We start from the raw sequence: 17,875 nt of genomic DNA, 5'->3' as shown, positions 1-17,875 counted from the left end.
GTGTGACAGGTTTTGTTCACCAAAGCTTTGCAGATCCTAAACAGAGTCTGCAAAACTTCGTGGAGGGTCAGGGAGCAATTCCTCTCTTCACTTGTAGGTCAGCCAAGCCCTACATGACATCATTGAAGGACAATTTTGTTTATCATTTTCTAAAACTAACTCACATTTTCCCAACCATGTTCCAGGTGAGCTGTGGCAACAAATACTGTTTCTTACAGCAAAAGGCACAAGCAGCACACCACCCAAATGCTCATACAGGCTTGATCTTTCAAGGGGTTGTGCAATCACCCTTCAGTGACAGCTGACAGAGGTCACGTAAAGCCAGGAAGCCTGACAAGAGATTTCCTTTATGCAGTACCTGAGGTTTAAGCGATCAACGCTCTGTAACAACAGGCAGACTCTGAAAGGTTCGGTCTTCACTCTCCAACATTTTAGGAAGGCCTCAGCACTTTGTTTGGGTAGACACATACTTGGCAGCAAATACCAAAACAAATAGTAAGCATTGCCAAAGGCGAACTGGTAACCCCTTTTGTATGATCAAGGCTTTGTGTGTTAACAGTCACCCGTGCACTCCTATGTAGCGGATTATGTTGCGGCTTCCAATTAATTTCACAAGATTCTCATTTTTAATAAGCAAGCCATGTGTTGCCTTAATTCCAGTTTGTGCAGGTTTAAGGAGAATATTAACACATAGTCATTTAACTTCACCAAAAGATTTCTGTTTTTCAGCAGTGGCCAAAAAAGCAACAGTTCATTGGGGAAGACTCCCCGTTTGAGGAGCTAGCTGTCGACCTCAGCCCTCTTCCCTGATTCCCATGCTGCAGCCTTTGGCTGCTATTACCAGCCTCCGACTCTCCAGCCTCCCCTAGACACAGACAGTTTCCATAATTGGATTCCGTGCTTGAAATACTGGAGTCCAGACCATAGAAGGCTCAGCCCACACAGGGTGTCCTCATAGAAGGAAATTAAAACATGTCAGCTCTCATTTGGCTGCGTGTTCCCCTCTCTCCTGCCACCACCTCTAGCTGAGCACAGCCAGCTCCACCACAAAGCTCGTTGCCCCCACTTCTGGGACCCAAGGCATGTGAGCCTTGGCTGATGCAGGATTCATCTCCGAGTTTAATACTAAAGCGGCAATTCATCTTTACATTGTGTCACAACATGGCAAGACAACCCACGCACTTTGGCAGCAAAAAAGTCCCTTGACTCTTCAGCAGGATTTGGGAGAATCTGGCCTGCTTCCCAACTGCCTGTTTCCGTTGTTCCGCTGGGAAGTGTTATCAGCTGCCAGAAGGACCTGCCCTGGTTAAGGCTGTTACCTGTGGCGCACATGGGTCTTTCAGGCCGAAAAGAGAGCAGTCGGACCGGACGGTCCTTTGGTTAGTGACGGCTGGGCTGAGAGAACAGCCGGGCTGGGCGGCACTGGTGGCAAAGCTGTATGCTTGTTTGTGCATGGCTGTGTCACACGCCACAGCAGTCAGCAACAGAATGTAAACCTCTCGTAAGACTGATACCGAGTGGCTGAGGAGTCAGTAACGCAGTTCAGCGTCTCCCACGCTGCAACTGCAACTAACAAGTAGTTCAGACATGCATTTCTCCGAGGAAATTAAGCGACGTTCTCTGCAGCACCATTGCTGAAAAACAGTGACTGCTCAGCTTTGGCCCCTGAAGCCACTTTCACGGGCAGACTTCTGGTTGAAAAGTGGGAGTATTGTCGGAGGTGTTCCTGTAATTCAGGGTTTATTAGCCCAGACACACGAACACAGGCCCCTCGGCGGAGCTGCTTTACCTACAGCCCCACCTCGCGGCCGAGGCGCGGCCGGGCCTTCCCCAGCCCGCAAACCCTGCGCGCCTGCGGCCGCCTGGCCCCGCCCGGCCCCGCCCCCTCCGCCGCCCCGCTATCCCGGGGCCAGCGCACCGCCGCAGCGTCAGCCCCCGCGGGGCCGCGGCCGGGCACCCCTGCGGCACCGCCGCCCCCGCGGCCCCGCCCGCCGGCCCTTCCGGGCGGACCCCGCGCGCTCCCGCCCGTTAGGGCGGCCCCGCCCCGCCCCGCCCCGCCCCGCCCCGCCCCGCCCCGCGTGGGCTCAACGCGCGCCAGCGCCTGATTGGAGCGCCCCTCCCGCCCCGCGCGCCCCGCCGCCCGCCCCCGCAGCCCTTCCGCCCACCCCATTGGCCGCGGTGGTGCCGCGGGCCCGCCGGCCGCGCACGCGCGGTGGTACGAGGCGCGGGTTAGAGCCGGTGGGGCCCTGGGCGGCGGGGCCCGCTCTCCCCCGCCCGGCTGCCGCTAGCCGCCGCCCGCGCTGTCCCGCGCCGTCCCTCGCCTGTGCGGGCACCCAAAATGGCGAGCAAGGACGGTAGGAGACCCGCCTTGTCCCTCTCCCCGGCGGGGCGGAGGGGTGGGGACGCGAGTGCCTGAGGGGGTGTGGGTGGCGTGGCGGGGCCGAGGCGCTCCGGGCGTCCTCTCCGGGGAGCTGCCGACGGGGTGGTAGCGGGGGTGGGGCGGTTGCGGTTGTCCGGCCGCCCCTGAGAGCGCTTCGAGACCCCCTCTCCTCCCCCACCCCCTCCCTGGCATAGCCCCGGGCCGAGGCGCCCCCCCCCCCCGGGCCCGGCTGGCCGCCTGCTTCAGCTCTTCCCTTCCCGCAGCGCTGGAGGACACGGTGGAGGAGCGCGTCATCAGCGAGGAGTACAAGATCTGGAAGAAAAACACCCCCTTCTTGTACGACCTGGTGATGACACATGCCCTGGAGTGGCCCAGCCTCACCGTGCAGTGGTTGCCTGATGTGACCAGGTGAGAGCAGGGAAGAGAAGCCGGGGAGGCACAGGGCTCAGCTGCTCATTTACTTAGTTTGCAGAGCAGGAGCTGAGGCTCTGTGCAATTGCTTGCTTCGCTGCTCTTTCTCCCTCTGTCAACCATGTCTGCCAAGTAACTTGAGGGTAGAAACCATGCAAAGTGAGAATAATTCGGGTCTCTTTGTGAGCTTGTAACACTTTATTTTGCTTATGATTAAAAAACCCCTTGGGGTATGCAGAAGCTTTGAGGGAAAAAAGGCTCAATTTGGTGCTTTATAGAACTCTAACTTAGCTGAGCAGAAGATGTTGTGAGGTATGAGGAGAGAAATCTTTCTCAATTTAATGACACAGGAGACCTAACACTCTTCTGTGGTTAATTCTGATCAGGGAAATCTATGTACTAAATGATTTCTATGTACTACAGAAATCTATGTACTAAATGTACATCCCTTTTTTCTTGAGGACTTTTTTTTTTTTTTTTCCCTCATGTGCATTACAGATTACTGTTTTGTAGGAGCTATAGTATCTACCTCTTTTGTTTGTTTTAATTCTGGACTTATTTAAGAGAATATTGTTCAAAGACTGGTTCATGTCCTAGTTCCGTCCTTGGCACACTGTTGACTTCATGTATTTTAATTTTCCCATTCTTTTACCTCCCCCTGAAAAACTGTGGGCTCACTGGTTAATCTCTTAAAGAATTTTTAAGATAGGAAGAAGATCTGTTCATGTGCCAGCTGCTGTAGAATTCAAATTGCATGGTAACTGCTCAGGGCTCCATTGATGTAGTGGGCAAGGACTGGGTCCCTTGTGGTGTTAAAACCTAGCTGTATCCAGTTTACAAGATATGATAACATGTAAAGCTTGTGCAATAATAACAGGATGGTGTCTTTTCTCTAAAAATCCACCTTATATATGTAATGTTATACTTGGTGGTTAGATGATCACTTAATTTTGTATACCAGAATGTTTGGGGAAGATGTTGAGAGATGTGAGCTAACTAGTCGTGGCATGGAGAAAATGAAGCGGGGATTTGAGGGTGTGGAGCCCTTATGAGGAACACTTCTGCTTGCCTCGTATTTTGCAGATTGACTTAATATTCAGTTTAAAACCTGGTATTTCCAATTATCCAGTGTCAAAATATATAAGCCATTTAAGGCAAGGACTGTCTCTTTGTATGGCACCTGACATGATGGGACACCTGTTCCTGATGCAAGTAAGTGCATGTGCATTGTGTGTTTTTTGTTTTGTTTCTTATTTTTCTTGTCCCCTCAAAATGCATTTTGATTCCTTGGAAATGGTGTAGTAATACCTGTGGTGGTTTATGATTGCCCAAATGATTCCTGTTTGCTTGGATTCAGACAGTGTAATTAGCTTGTTCTTTCAAGAATGCAGAAGTTACTTGGTTCTGACTGTTCACATTTTTCCTTTCAGAGATCCATGGCACTGCCCATCCAGACTTGCACTTATTACTGCATATTGCATTTAAGTACCAGAAGAGAAATTCTATTCTGTTTGGCTAGGATTTGTACAGTGTTTAAAAATTACCTTCTGAAATTAAATAATAACTGGTAAAAGCCTCTAAAAGAGATAACTAGAATAGGTTGGCACTTGTCCTCAGTATTTGTGTTTTATAGGCAGTAGTATTGAGTGCTTTTAAATCAATACTATGTCACTGTTGGGGGGAAAAAAGACAGAATCTATAGGTATTAGTGTCACATTTAACTACTGTGCAAATTGTAATCGTCCCTTTCAAGCCATAGTAGCAATGTTTACTGACTTGTATTGTCACTGTAGCCTTGCTGGCTGTATCTTCGGCTTCCTTATATCAGTCTAGTTCACTTGATTGCACAAGCCTTTTGTGACAAAGGAAAGGATCTCTTACATGAGTCTCTCTTTTTCTAGCTTCCTGAAGAAGTTTGGATCTTGAGTGTTATTGACGTTAGCTATCAAACTTCTGGTACTAAGCACATAACTTTATTCCATGCATTTATTATTCTAAACAGGCCAGAAGGAAAGGATTATGCTCTACACTGGCTGGTTTTGGGAACACACACATCTGATGAACAGAACCACCTGGTTGTTGCAAGAGTCCAGATTCCCAATGATGATCAGTTTGATGCTTCGCAGCATGACAGTGAGAAAGGAGGTAGACATGCGTGCATTCTTAGATTATGTTTTAGCAATAATTACTAAGTGTTCTGTCTAATAATATTCTAACTTTCTGTTAAATACTAAAGCTGGCATATACTTACCAGTTCACGCTCATTCTGGATCATTAATTGTGTCTAAAAAGAGGAAACTTTTTATTTCAGAAGAACTTGGGTAATGTTATGATATACAATCCTTACTAGCATTTCTACCAGCTCTGTCAGTTGTGGTGAAAACTGATAGGTGATATCTATCTCAAACAGAGACTAAAGCTCTGGAAGAGTTTGTATCATAGAGGATACAAAATATCTAAAGTGTTAATGCTGTTGGTCATGTGGTGCTAGTCTTTCATAGGCTTTATTGTGTTATGGTAAGATACTTACTACCGTTTCTTGGAATGGGGGGAGATAGCATGAAATACTGTTTCACCCATTCAAAATAGTTGGTGTGATGAACTGACTTTTTTCTGATAAATGTAGAGTTTGGTGGCTTTGGATCTGTGACTGGAAAAATTGAAACGGAGATTAAAATTAACCATGAAGGTGAAGTAAACCGTGCTCGTTATATGCCACAGAATCCCTGCGTCATTGCTACAAAAACACCATCTGCTGATGTGTTGGTATTTGACTACACTAAACATCTTCCAAAACCAGGTGGGTCACTCTCCTTGAAGTTAAGCTAAATGCCTCTTGTCATTGAGAAGTAAACTAGTATTTGACTGTAATTGGGAGGGGAGGTGATGGGCTCTGCAATACAGATGAGAAGGCCCATATCTTTGGTGACTTTTAATTGCCTGGTTATGTGCAGTATAGTAAGAGAATCTTAATAGAAGCAGCACTGTCCTAAAAGGCTGATTTATAAAATGGGGTTGTTGCAACAGAAACAAAGTTCTTGGTTGATAATGATGCTCTTATGGATTGATGTGCAAGGTGAAGCTAAATGGAAGGAATTTATTCTCTTTCAGACCCAAGTGGAGAGTGTAATCCTGACCTTAGATTAAGAGGGCACCAGAAGGAAGGCTATGGCTTATCATGGAACTCAAATTTGAGTGGACATCTTCTCAGTGCATCAGATGATCACGTAAAAAACCAAATCCTTTCCCCTATTTAAAAAAAACCCAGTCAAACAGCCCCTCCTAATTTATGGTGTAATAGATAGTTAGGGAAAACCTGACTTAGTGTAGCTGTATGTTGTTATGGGGGAAGCTATCACATATTGTAGTTACATTTCTAAAGGCTGTCAGTTGATGTCAGGCTATAATCAACAACCAGTTCTGTGTAATGTTCTTGATGAACTAACAGCAGAATGTTTGTGTAGTTTTCTGCTGGAAGAAACTCTCGTCTAACAGCCCTTTAGATTGGCTTGGGTCTGAGACCATAAATAAGTAAGACTCTCAAAGACAGTTGAACTAACAGCTTATAAACTTCTTTGTGGGCTTCAAAAGTGTAAATTGCTTTTGTGACTTTATAAATAATACTTGTGCCTTGAATTTGCAGAAAACTGATTGATAACTTAGCTCGCTTCTGCTATATAAGTGTTCCTTTTCAAAAACCAAGAACTGTTTCAGGAGTGTCATCTCTCTGTTTATATGTAGAATGTGATTGATTATTTATTTGAAAGATAATACAGTCCGAGTCCATATAACAATAGAATATGACTCTTACTTACAGACTGTGTGTTTATGGGATATAAGTGCTGGACCAAAAGAAGGCAACGTTGTTGATGCGAAAGCAATCTTTACTGGGCACTCTGCAGTGGTAGAAGATGTGGCATGGCATCTGCTCCATGAATCTCTGTTTGGATCAGTGGCGGATGATCAGAAGCTGATGATGTAAGTTGGGGTTAGAGCAGTTTCTGGCTTGTGCCTGCTGTGTGCTGTTAGTGAACCAGTCCAGAACGCTTGGGTAAAAAATCCGAATTCTGAAAGGATCTCATGTAGCTCTTCAGTGCAATCAACTACAGCAATGCTGCAGAATCACAGAAGTCTGCATGTCATTTAATGTGTTCACATCATCTGAAAATAAGATGTGATTAGTATGTATGTCGGCTTCCTGGTGCAAACTGCTCATGTAAAGTAGACACAAAATACTGCAGGGTTCTGGAATAAAAACTATAGCTTCAGACTTAGATTTAGTAGTAATGTAGTCTCTTAAACTAATGTGTAGTCTAGTGAAAAAGAACCTCCTATGAAAATGTAACATTTGTTTGCTCTTTTTCTCTCCTCCCTGCCTCTCACGCTTCCCCAAACCCTTTGTTGCAACAGTTGGGACACAAGATCTAATACCACATCCAAGCCAAGTCATTCTGTAGATGCTCATACAGCTGAGGTCAACTGTCTGTCCTTCAATCCTTACAGCGAGTTCATTCTAGCAACTGGTTCTGCTGACAAGGTTTTTACTTGTGTATACTTTAAATTCTTAAGTATTCTAGATTATAGTTACATAGCCATTATAGTAAAAACAATTTCTTGTTACTTCCCCCAGACGGTGGCCCTATGGGATCTTCGAAACTTAAAATTGAAACTCCATTCTTTTGAGTCTCATAAAGATGAAATTTTTCAGGTGGGTAAACTTTTCTCACAAGCTGTAGAAAAAGCTAGAAGAGTACTGACTTGGACAAGAAGATGTAGATTTTCATGCGGTGACCAACCACAATAAAGAAGTCTGTTAAACATTAAACAGTGAATTTTGGTTCAACACATACGGACAGTACTGTAGAGAGAGGAGAGAGTGAGTGCATCCTGGGTGAGGAGCGACTAGGCAGCAGAGGGACTGGCATGAAGAGTATGCTGGTATGAAAAGTTTGTTTGTAAAAAGGTTGTGATGATTGTTAAAAACATAAGGTATGAAATGTTAAAAAGGAAAAGAAAAAGGGGGAATTGTAGAGGGATTATAGAGGACTGTATGAAAAGTTTATTTGTAAAAAGGTTGTGATGATTGGTAAAAACATGAGGTATGAATTGTTAAAAAGAAAAAAAAAAAGAAAAAAGGGGGAATTGTAGAGGAATGAAGCTGGGTTAATTAGCATTGATAATATACAACTGTGGATTGGCCGATGTAGATAAGGTGCAGCTATGGCTGGTGCTGTTAAGAGGTTGGGCAGCCAATGAAGAGAGAGCAGCTGAGGGAGAGAGGAGGAAGAAGCAGAGAGGAGAGAGATCAAGTGCCCTGCGTGAGGTGAGACTAGGAGAAGGCAGCAGAGGGACTGGCAATGAAGAGTGTGTTGGTATGAGATGGTAAAAGACCTTGGTCCAGTTTGATAGTTTTGCTAGTGCTGCGACACAGTACCAAATAGTTTCTCTCTGCCTTTCCCCACTTGACCTTGAAGGAAGTAGTCAATAACTTATTGCTAAAAAGATACTGGGAGTTTGCAAGTACCTTCAGTACAGGTAGAAGGGTTCCTTAAAATGTCTTGCTGTAGAGAGGACTTAAGGTCAAATTAGTATTGTGAACTCTACCTGTTTATAAGTGCAAGTAACAGTGAATTTTAGATGAGTTTCATGGTGTGGTAGATCTGCAACAGTGAAATAATGTTGGCTGTTTGATTTGAGAAATCATGAGGCTTTAAAGCACTCCATTTGAGCTATAGAATATCCTTTGTGCTGGAAGAAACTTTGTAAGCTGTTGAAAATTAGTGGCCAGGTGCTGGTAATGGTTATTCAGGATATGCTTTAGGAATCAGTAACTGCTCCAGTCAAGTTGTCTTCTTTCAATAGGTTCACTGGTCTCCTCATAATGAAACAATTCTTGCTTCAAGTGGTACTGATCGTCGGCTTAATGTATGGGATCTAAGGTGAAGAGTGGTTCCTTTCTTTTAGTGTATATATCAACAGATGGTTAAAAAAAAAAAAAAAGGGCTGCAGATGTGCTTTATTTGGAAAACGTTTTGTGCTGCTCTTTAGCCCTCCTTGCTTGCTTATCTTGGACCTGGTCTTCTGGGTATACAGTAGAAGCAGTATGGTACTTCTAAGGTTACTTCTATGTGAGGATTTCTTGCTAATAGAATTTTTTTCTGTTGCCTTTAGTAGTAAGTGATTTCTAACTGCTTCACAAGTTAGATGCTATTTCAGTAATGGCAATGCCAAACAGTTGATGTTTTATACCTGAGGTTTATAGTTATTTGACGGGGAGAAAAAAACATAGCAAAAGCAAATACTGGAAATGAAGGCTAAGAACTGTTAAGCTGATACAAGATGCAATTTTCATTATTAATAAAACATATAAACTACTTTCTTACAGTAAAATTGGAGAAGAGCAGTCCGCAGAAGATGCAGAAGATGGGCCTCCTGAGCTGCTGGTATATTTCTGTTCAGGTTTCAGTCTGTTGACGTGCTATATGGCAGTATGATGCCTTGTGACTGTGCTACTAAAGCTGCAGCAGTTCATAAATCTTTTTACCTCCCCAATTTTCAATACATTGCTCTAACTTGCGGTAGTCTTCCTCTGTTCAAATCTAAAGGTAGTGATTTTTTTCAAAGCTGTCCTGGACGTGATTTACACATCTTTGTTGTTGAACATATTTAAAATTTAGCCATATGCTTGTTGGTACTTTTCTATAACTACGTGCGTGTAAAGCCAGGGCCTCAAATTGTTTATCTTGCATTAGACTGATTAGGTCCCATACAGCTAACCTTACTGATGGAGAAGGTACAAAGGCTTATGTTTTGGTTTGCTTCCTTAGGAACCAAACAAAAATGCTTATAGTTTGGTTTTCCTGTGTATAAGTGCTCATATAATTAGATGAGGTAATGAATATGAAATATAGATGGATTTCATAGCCCAACCTTGTGTGAAGTAGCACCATTTTGAGGATGTCGGTTGGTGCCAATAACAGTAGGAACTGTCATCTTAAACGCTGTTTTGGCAATTTCATCTGTGTCCATAAGCAGTGAATGGAATGCGCTGTTTCACATGCACTTGTGACTCTAGTAGCAAGTTTTTCTTCTTTGTGTAGTCATCAGCATGATGAATTTAACTTCTAAATCTCAGGTGTTAACAGATTTCTCTCTAGAGATGAAGTGGCTTACTGAAACTTGTGGATTTTTTTAACAGTTTATTCATGGAGGACACACTGCCAAAATTTCAGACTTCAGTTGGAATCCTAATGAGCCTTGGGTGATCTGTTCTGTATCGGAGGACAACATAATGCAGATATGGCAAATGGTGAGTGTCACAACAGCTCTTGACTTTCTCTGAAGTTGCGTAAATGAAACACAAATGGCTTGTTCTTCTTAGGGCAGCTTGTGTCCTCAGTGACTGAAAGTAGTCTATCCCGTGTACTTCTGACACTGATTAGAGAGTAAGACTTCCAAAAGAAAAGTCTAAAACAATCTGAATAAATGCAACAGCTAGCTAATTCTTGACTTGAATGTGGCAGTTACAAACTTACATCCAATACTAGCCAAGACCTCCTCTTCCCCTCTTCCCCCGTGTGTTGACTGTGAAGCAAGATGCCTTTTAACCATATTATTTTATGTTAGAGGAATTTGATCAGTTATCTTATAAATGTGGAATAAAGCAACCTGGGAAAACTGAGTTAAAAAGTAACGGACTTGAGTATGTGTCACAGGTCAGGCTTCTGGGTTTTTATACCTGTTCTTTAACTTATTTCAACTTCAGTCTGAACACACAAAACAAGTCCAAATAAAATATTCATGGTAAGGCTAATGATGAAATGCTTATGCTGTGAGAAGACAGCTGCTGAAGTCTAGCCACTGTGTGCACATTCCTAGATTTGGTTGCCTTTTAAGAAAAGGTAGGGAGCAGGTCCCTTTAAGAAGGGGATGATGTCTGTGCTGCCTTGATATTATCAAGTTTTTTCTTGAAGAATGTTGTTTAAAAATCACTGTGTCTACTATTTGTAATATGTTGTGTCTTTAGGCAGAAAACATTTACAATGATGAAGAACCAGATATAGCAGCAGCTGAACTGGAGGGTCAAGGAATGTAACTTTTCTTCCTTAAGGAAATCCTGGGTGTGACATAGTAATATAATTTGACTACTGTATACATCTAAGAAAAAAACAAAAAAGCTAACACCCCACCCCCACCCCACCCCACCCCCCCAAAAAAAAACCCAACCAAACAACAAAAAAACCAAACAACCCAAAACCAAAAACAAGCACTGGGCAAAAGCATTACATAAAAATACACTTATTCAGGCATGAAAACCTTGTATAGCCAAGTTGTCGTGGGATACTGTTGGTTATTTGGGCACTTTTTGCTGTTGTGTACTGTACAGCAATTAACTTTTAGGGAAAATAAGAATGACTTAATACCTATGTCTATATTTTTAAATAAACTTTGTGGGTTCCTGTAAATAAAAGTAAAATCGTCACTCTTCCCACTCAGAAGGGTGCAAAGAAAAAAATTATTAAGTAAAAAGAACTTTTCACTTTTACACAACACTTTTGGATTGGCTTTGCATAAATAAAATTTATTAAGTAAAATAAGTCTGGTGTGTTTAATGTCCATTGCTATCTTGCCTGAAAATAATTTAATTTCTGCATGGTAATAAAGATGTGTAGTTCTTATTTTATAACCTACCCACAGTTAAAGGTCTGGGGATATGAGAGTTTTCTTGATGCCAAAAACTTGGAATAGGTAACTTGGGTCCTTTGTAAACATAATGGGTATAGAAAGAGGTTTGAGGAATATGTGGGAATGACTACTCAGACTCCTGTAAAGTTAAGTATAAATCTTGAGCAGGCTCAAGTAACAATAGTTTGAGTTGGGTAGTTGGGTTTGGGTGGTTCTTTGTTTGAGGTTGGGGTTTGGGTTGTTTTGGGTTTTTTTGAGTGGTGGTGGCAGCACTGTCCTTTGACATTTTCTTGTCTCAGGTGCTAAGATGGCAGCACAATCTCAGTGAATTGGTATCGCCTGTGTTCAGTTGGAGCCCTCCTGAAGCTTTTTTTTGATTAAAATGATGTGAGACAATCACACAGGTGTGTAAAATACATTAATAGCTGAACAAATACAAACATACAGTTTGCTTCTAAACCTTGAGCTGACTGAAAAGCTGTAGAGTTTGGACCATGAAGGAAGTAAAATATCTCCCTATTTATAGTTCTGTAGACAAGTTATGGATTATCTTGGGAGCTGTCAGTCAGACAAATCTTAAGTCGGTGTCTAACTTGAGTTTAAATGAATTCTTATAGTTACTTAAGACAGGCCTTAATTAAATGAATTAAGATCAGGCTGTCCTGATCTTTCTGCTCAAGCTGAAAATAATAGAAGACTTAGATATGGAAAATGTGATTCTTGATGTTGAAAACGTTGCTTCCCTTGATGCATATCTGGCTCTTGTCTTGAATTTTACTAAGTTAGTGGGCCACTGGGCTCAAACTGCTGCATGTCTTAAGCTACCTGTACTGGGTCTGGCGGGGATGGAGTTCATTTCCATCCCCAAACCAGATACGGCGCCGTGTTTTGGATTTACAGTTAGAACCTTGCAGGTAATGCACCTGTGTTTTGACTGTTGCTAGGCAGTGCTTGCACACCACGTAGGCTGGGGTGGGTGTGAGGTGGGGACACAGCCAGGACAGCTGACCTGAACGGCCAGAGGAGCATATCGCTGACCATGCCGTGCTCGGCAATAAAACCAGGGCAGAGGAGGAAGGGGGCCTTTCATGGTGGCCATTGCTTGGAGGCTGGCAGGGCATCGGCCCTGCTTCTGGGAGGGGGCAAGCCATTCTACTTTTTTATTTTCCTCCTCTCACCCACCTATTAAGCTGTCTTTTATAATTACAAAATTTTTCTTCTTCCTGTTCTCTCCCCTGCCCTGCTGAGGGGTGTGTGTGAGCCAGTGGCTGCATGAGCGCTTAGCTGCTGGCCCAGGTCAGCCCACCACTCTGCTAGTCACAGATGGAAAGCTGCTCTTTGAGGTAAATATATCCATTCAACTCTGACTCCTTAAAGATGGAGAAGAGTTTTCATTTAGCTCCTTTTGTGTTCTGTTGGGAATTTGGTAAGCTAGGCACTTCCTATGCCTAGTAGAACAGCGTAATGTTACATCCCATTCCCAGGAGCACTGATACTTGGGAGTGGGGAAGGAATGAACGGGAGATGGTTTTGACAAGGGTGCTAATTAATTTTCCTGAGACAAGTGGGTACTCGTGCTGTAGTATTGATTAACGTCCGGCTGAAGTTAGCCCTTTCCAGGACAGTGGTGGCAGTTTTAAGCCGGAACTTGACTCTAGACACCTGTGGTCCAGCATTTTGTTCCTCAGGAAGGAGCTCACCCGTGTGTCACTGAGAGGACGGGCTTCCTTCCAGCGTGCACCCTCTGGTCACCGGCTGCAGCACATTCTCCCTAGGCTGGTGCTGTGAGGGAATGGCAACGAAGCTGTAGAGCAAGGGTATTGCTAACTTTCCTGTTCACCGTTTGACTAACGGCCGTTCAGCCGGAAGAGTTGGTGCCCATCGGCACAGGCTCGGTACGTGTAAGCAGGCCAGCAGCTTTCCTTGCCTGACAGGGAGGGCTCCACAACGATACCTGAGGGCAACTGTGGCTGCTCTGGATGCCAACTTAATTTGCAAGTGATGGCAAATGAGAAGCATTAAACGCACTGAGAAGGTTTTTGGTCAGGTTCTACTTCCTTTTGATGTTCATTCTGAGATACAGAGCTCTTGAAAAGTAGGAAATTAAGAGGTCAGTGGCCTGACTATCACCGGAAGAAACAAAAGTGCTTCCCAGAGAGCATGGTGGTGGCTCTTCCAGGCACAGATACATCTGTGGGCTCTTACATGACCTCTCCTGCTGCTGTTGCTCTTCAGTGTTTACTTTCAGGAGACCTGGATGCTTGGCACCAGCATGCATGGTGCTGTTCATCCCTGTAATTAGTGATTTCAGCTTTGTGTGTCCCTCATGGTTGGGGCTGTTCACTGAAGTCTTCTTAGTGCCTAACTTAATGGGGGTGGGAAGGAGGGGTGAACTACTGACTGCAGCTCTCTTCTCATTGCCGCTCTTAGGCTACTTGTTCTTAATTCCCTGCCTGCTGCTACCAGGACCCTCCTGCTTTGTAGGCACTGGGTCATCATGCATAGACACGTCTTCTTCCACACCTTTTTCCAGAGTGGTTCTTCTAAAAGTGATGCAGGTAGGTGCAAAAGCACTTGAATATTCCCCCAGAAGGCTGAGGTGGTGTTGGAGTTCAGCAGGTAGGTGGCAGCTGGAGGGGATGTGCTAAAGAGCATGAAAGGTCAAAGGCGCTGAAGGACAGCTAGGGAAGGACAGCGAGGCAGCCCTGATTAACCATGCTGCGGGCTGGCTGGTGTTCACGGGTGTAAAAACACGAACATGTTTGGGGAGTGGAGGTGAACGCATTCTGTAAGCATGGTTTTGATTTGACTAACAGGTATGCGGTGGAGGGGCAGGGGGCTGCTGCTGAAGGGAGCTGAGGCAGCCGGTGCAGCCGCCGTGCCAGCAGTTTGCGTCCTTGGCTGTCCAACTTGCCGACCAGCTCCAGAAGCATCTTGGGGCCCCTTCAGGAAGCCGGTGGCTGGTGACCCAGGTGTTAGAGGCCCTCATGATACTGTCCCTGTAACTTAAGCTTCTCTGAGCTCATTCCTGTTTGAAACGGGGTCTCCTGCAGAAGGAAAGACCCAGACAGATAGCAACGCGTTCACTCATAAAAGCCTAAAGCCATTCTTTTTTTAATTACCTTGTTTTGCATCCCAGTTAACCGGATAAAGTTACGTTTTTGCAAAAGCATACCTAGCTGATTAGCAGCATGCTGCCAAGAGAAATTTTACAGTGGATACAATGCTATTGCACAGACCCATCTACCTCTGAAAAATAACTGGTTGTCAGCATTCCTGATGTCCATTACTGAAATGCCATGTGCTCCAAGCTGGAGCTCTGCAGGTTGCTGCTCACTGGTGGATGCCTTCAGTGTCCCACAAAGCCCTGCTGGTTCCCTGCAGAGCACTGAAGGGCCAGCTAGCCGGGGCGTACGGATGCAGGCGGTACCTACTCTTGTACAGCTGAAAGGCCGCAGGATGGGATAATTTGTTACGGAACAAAAAGAGAGCACAGTTTTGTTATCCTTAATGTACTTGTAGTTCAAAGTGCTGTGGTAAATGCAGCCTGTGTACGGCTTAATTTTCGCTCACAACATTGTGTGTCCACACACAGAGCTTCCTTTGATGGTGGCAACCCTGCACGAGCCTCTTTTAGGTAGCTCTAGGACAGCTTGGTCGCAGGGCCAGTATTTAATTTAAGAATTAGCCTGTGTCTTGTTGACTTAAACCTTGTCATTACTGAGTGAGAACGTGCTGCTGGGACCATTACCATTATGATTTTTAATTTGCAAGTCATTTTTATAAAATGTATTTTTTAATGGCCTGAGTAGAATGTTCGTGAAACCTTGGAAGGTGACCGTATTTAAGCCTATTTGTCTGAGTGCTTTAAGGTTTTGATTTTAAAAACTGGTGACTTCCACAGGAAGCAGATACTGCTTAGGTACTGCTGTTAGTAGTAAATATAATGGAATTTGAAGCTTTAAAATAATAAAAAAAAAACCTTACAAAGTAGTCAACGTGAACAATGGCTACAGCAAGATACTTCTTTGGTGCATTGAACAGCAGTTACTTTAGGTGTACTTATACAGTACTTACGGAGTGTACTTAACTCAGTGGGTTATTCTTGCAGGTTGGTACATGCTGGGGAGAGGAAAAACCAGCAAGCTTTCCATCCACTGACCTTTCTTTTCAAAGGAACTGTGTATGGAGTTTTGACACCTACCTTTTTGCATAAACTGTTTCCAGCAGTGCAGGCATTAAAAAAACTACAGAAGGTAATTGTAAGTGAAAAATTGCCAATTTAGTGTGATTTCCTCATTTGTTCTCAACACCTACGCATTTGATGCAATTTTTCAGCATAAAGGGTATCTTAAGGTTTTCAGCTCACACCAAGGAAATATTCTTTCATCTTTGTACTGAAATACAACATGAATGACAGTGAAACTATAAACTACATTTTAAACCTGCTACTTTATTTCTGCCTTTCCAGAAGCTGAATGATAAAATCTTGAGCCACTCTATCTCATCAGACCCCTTGAGCGCTTCAGGAGAGCGCTCGGTAGCTGGAGCGCAGCACTCTCGCGCGCTTGCAGCACCACCATGTAGTGGTGGTTTATTACTAATAAAGCCAAGACACATTATTAGCATGCATCACGTATTTTTGTTCCCACTGTTTTCTTCTCTAACAACCTGACAGCGCAACACCAACAGCCTGAACGTAAATTTGAAAACCAGAAATATCTCCGTGAGGAGTTGTAAGTGGTTAAGCGTAACTGATGCTGAATTATTGCAGAAGACTGATACCCATACAACGACAAAACAGAGTGCGTAACATTCCTGCATTTTGCTTCAGTGAGACAAAGAGCAAATTTCAGGGTTTTTCCTTTACTGTGTATGAAGAATTGTATTTGCTTTTATTGGAGCATGCAAGACCCTTAAGAGTGTCAACTGTTTGATACCAGGTATTTTTTAATACACAGCCATGTAGTTTATACCCTTTTCCATGCTATACTTTTTTATTACTGGTGCGTACACTGTGCCTTTTGACTCCAGCGCTGAAATAGCTGGGCAAAGTAAACTTGCTCACTGTGTGAACACCCTACGAAGAATGAGAAGTACTTGGTCAACAACTGGTTTGACCTTTTGCTTTTTAGCCACGGGGAAGTCCAATGTGGTAGATTCTTCTTAATTCAGCATCAGCTTCTGTCCTGTGAATTCAAACCCAGAGCTTCCCCCAGCATCCAGGCATGGCCAAACACACATACCAAAGGGTAACGTGGTGCCTGTGTACCTGTTCTTCCCCTTTAAAAGGCAATGATTCTCTGCTTTGAATATCGGGCCTACATAAAACACGCATCCCAGAGAAGAGGGTTAGGAGGGTCAGAAACTTACTGGCAGGAAACAACAGAAGCATACTGGTCATGAGGGAAAAAAACAACCAACCAACCCCCAAAATTACATGGATTAAATACCGGTAACATATCTTGGACTTGGCAGAACCATAGTAGTTACTTTTACTCTTGGCACCAGGACATAAATATGGTGGAAGTCATAATGAACTACATCTGTATGGAGTATGTGTTATATGGCTGTAGTTAGAATAAGGTTAAAATAAGGGACTTAAGCTAAGAAGATGAATTTGAGCAGATACCACAAGATCTAACAGGGTATTTAAATTTTTAGATGCTGTAAGAAATTACTTTCTTGAAGTAGAGCTTTAGGATCAGTGTTCTTGGTATAGTCTTGAATTACAGAGAAGCCCTGCTTCAGGACTCGGCTGTCACAGTCCATAGGCTAGGCACACCCCAGATCCTTGTCTGAGCAAGAAATCCAAAGTAATGTGCAACCTCAAAGCTAGCATATAACAAGCAATTTAAAAGGAAATTAGTCTTTACAGGCAGCACAACATTCTGAAATTACTTAAAAGCTCAGGCTAGCTGGGTGCCAGTCAGCAAGTTCAATAAAAGCTGGCATGGTTAGATGAGACCGAGTTGGGCTGTGTCCTGGCTTCAGCTGGGATGGAGTTAACTTTCTTCTTAGTAGCTAGCACAGTGCTGTGTTTTGGCTCTGTTGTGAGAACAATGCTGACAGCACGCTGATGTTTTTGGTTGTTGTTGGGTGATGTTTATACTAAATCAAGGACTTCGGTTCCTTGGGCCCTGCCAGCCAGAGGGCTGGAGGGACACGGGAAGCTGGGAGGGGACACAGCCAGGACAGCTGACCCAAGCTAGCCAAAGGGACATTCCATACCAAATGTCATCATGCAGAGTATGTAAACTGGGGAAGAAGAAGGGGGGGACATCTGGCATTACGGCGTTTGTCTTCCTGGGGGTGGCTGAACACCTCCCTACCCCTGGGAAGTGGTGAATTAATTCCTTGCTTTGCTTTGCTTTCAGAGCTTTGCTTTTGCTTTACCTA

At 44.0% G+C, this 17,875-nt stretch overlaps 1 protein-coding gene across 1 annotated transcript; it reads left to right on the top strand.

The window, feature by feature from the left end:
• The first annotated feature begins 2,187 nt into the window (after nt 1-2,187).
• Nucleotides 2,188-10,986, top strand: RBBP7 (RB binding protein 7, chromatin remodeling factor). Its single transcript, XM_055802727.1, has 12 exons — nt 2,188-2,354; nt 2,644-2,788; nt 4,794-4,936; nt 5,418-5,591; nt 5,903-6,018; nt 6,609-6,769; nt 7,202-7,328; nt 7,422-7,499; nt 8,654-8,730; nt 9,177-9,234; nt 9,990-10,100; nt 10,818-10,986. The coding sequence occupies exons 1-12, from the start codon at nt 2,339-2,341 to the stop codon at nt 10,884-10,886; spliced, it is 1,275 nt and encodes a 424-aa protein (XP_055658702.1). The 5' UTR covers nt 2,188-2,338; the 3' UTR covers nt 10,887-10,986.
• The last annotated feature ends 6,889 nt before the right edge of the window (nt 10,987-17,875 follow it).

The sequence above is a fragment of the Falco peregrinus genome, chromosome 4, assembly GCF_023634155.1.
Source record: "Falco peregrinus isolate bFalPer1 chromosome 4, bFalPer1.pri, whole genome shotgun sequence".
Taxonomy (NCBI): Eukaryota; Metazoa; Chordata; class Aves; order Falconiformes; family Falconidae; genus Falco; species Falco peregrinus.
Note: the sequence above shows the minus strand (reverse complement) of the source record. Positions and strands in the feature narration are given on the sequence as shown.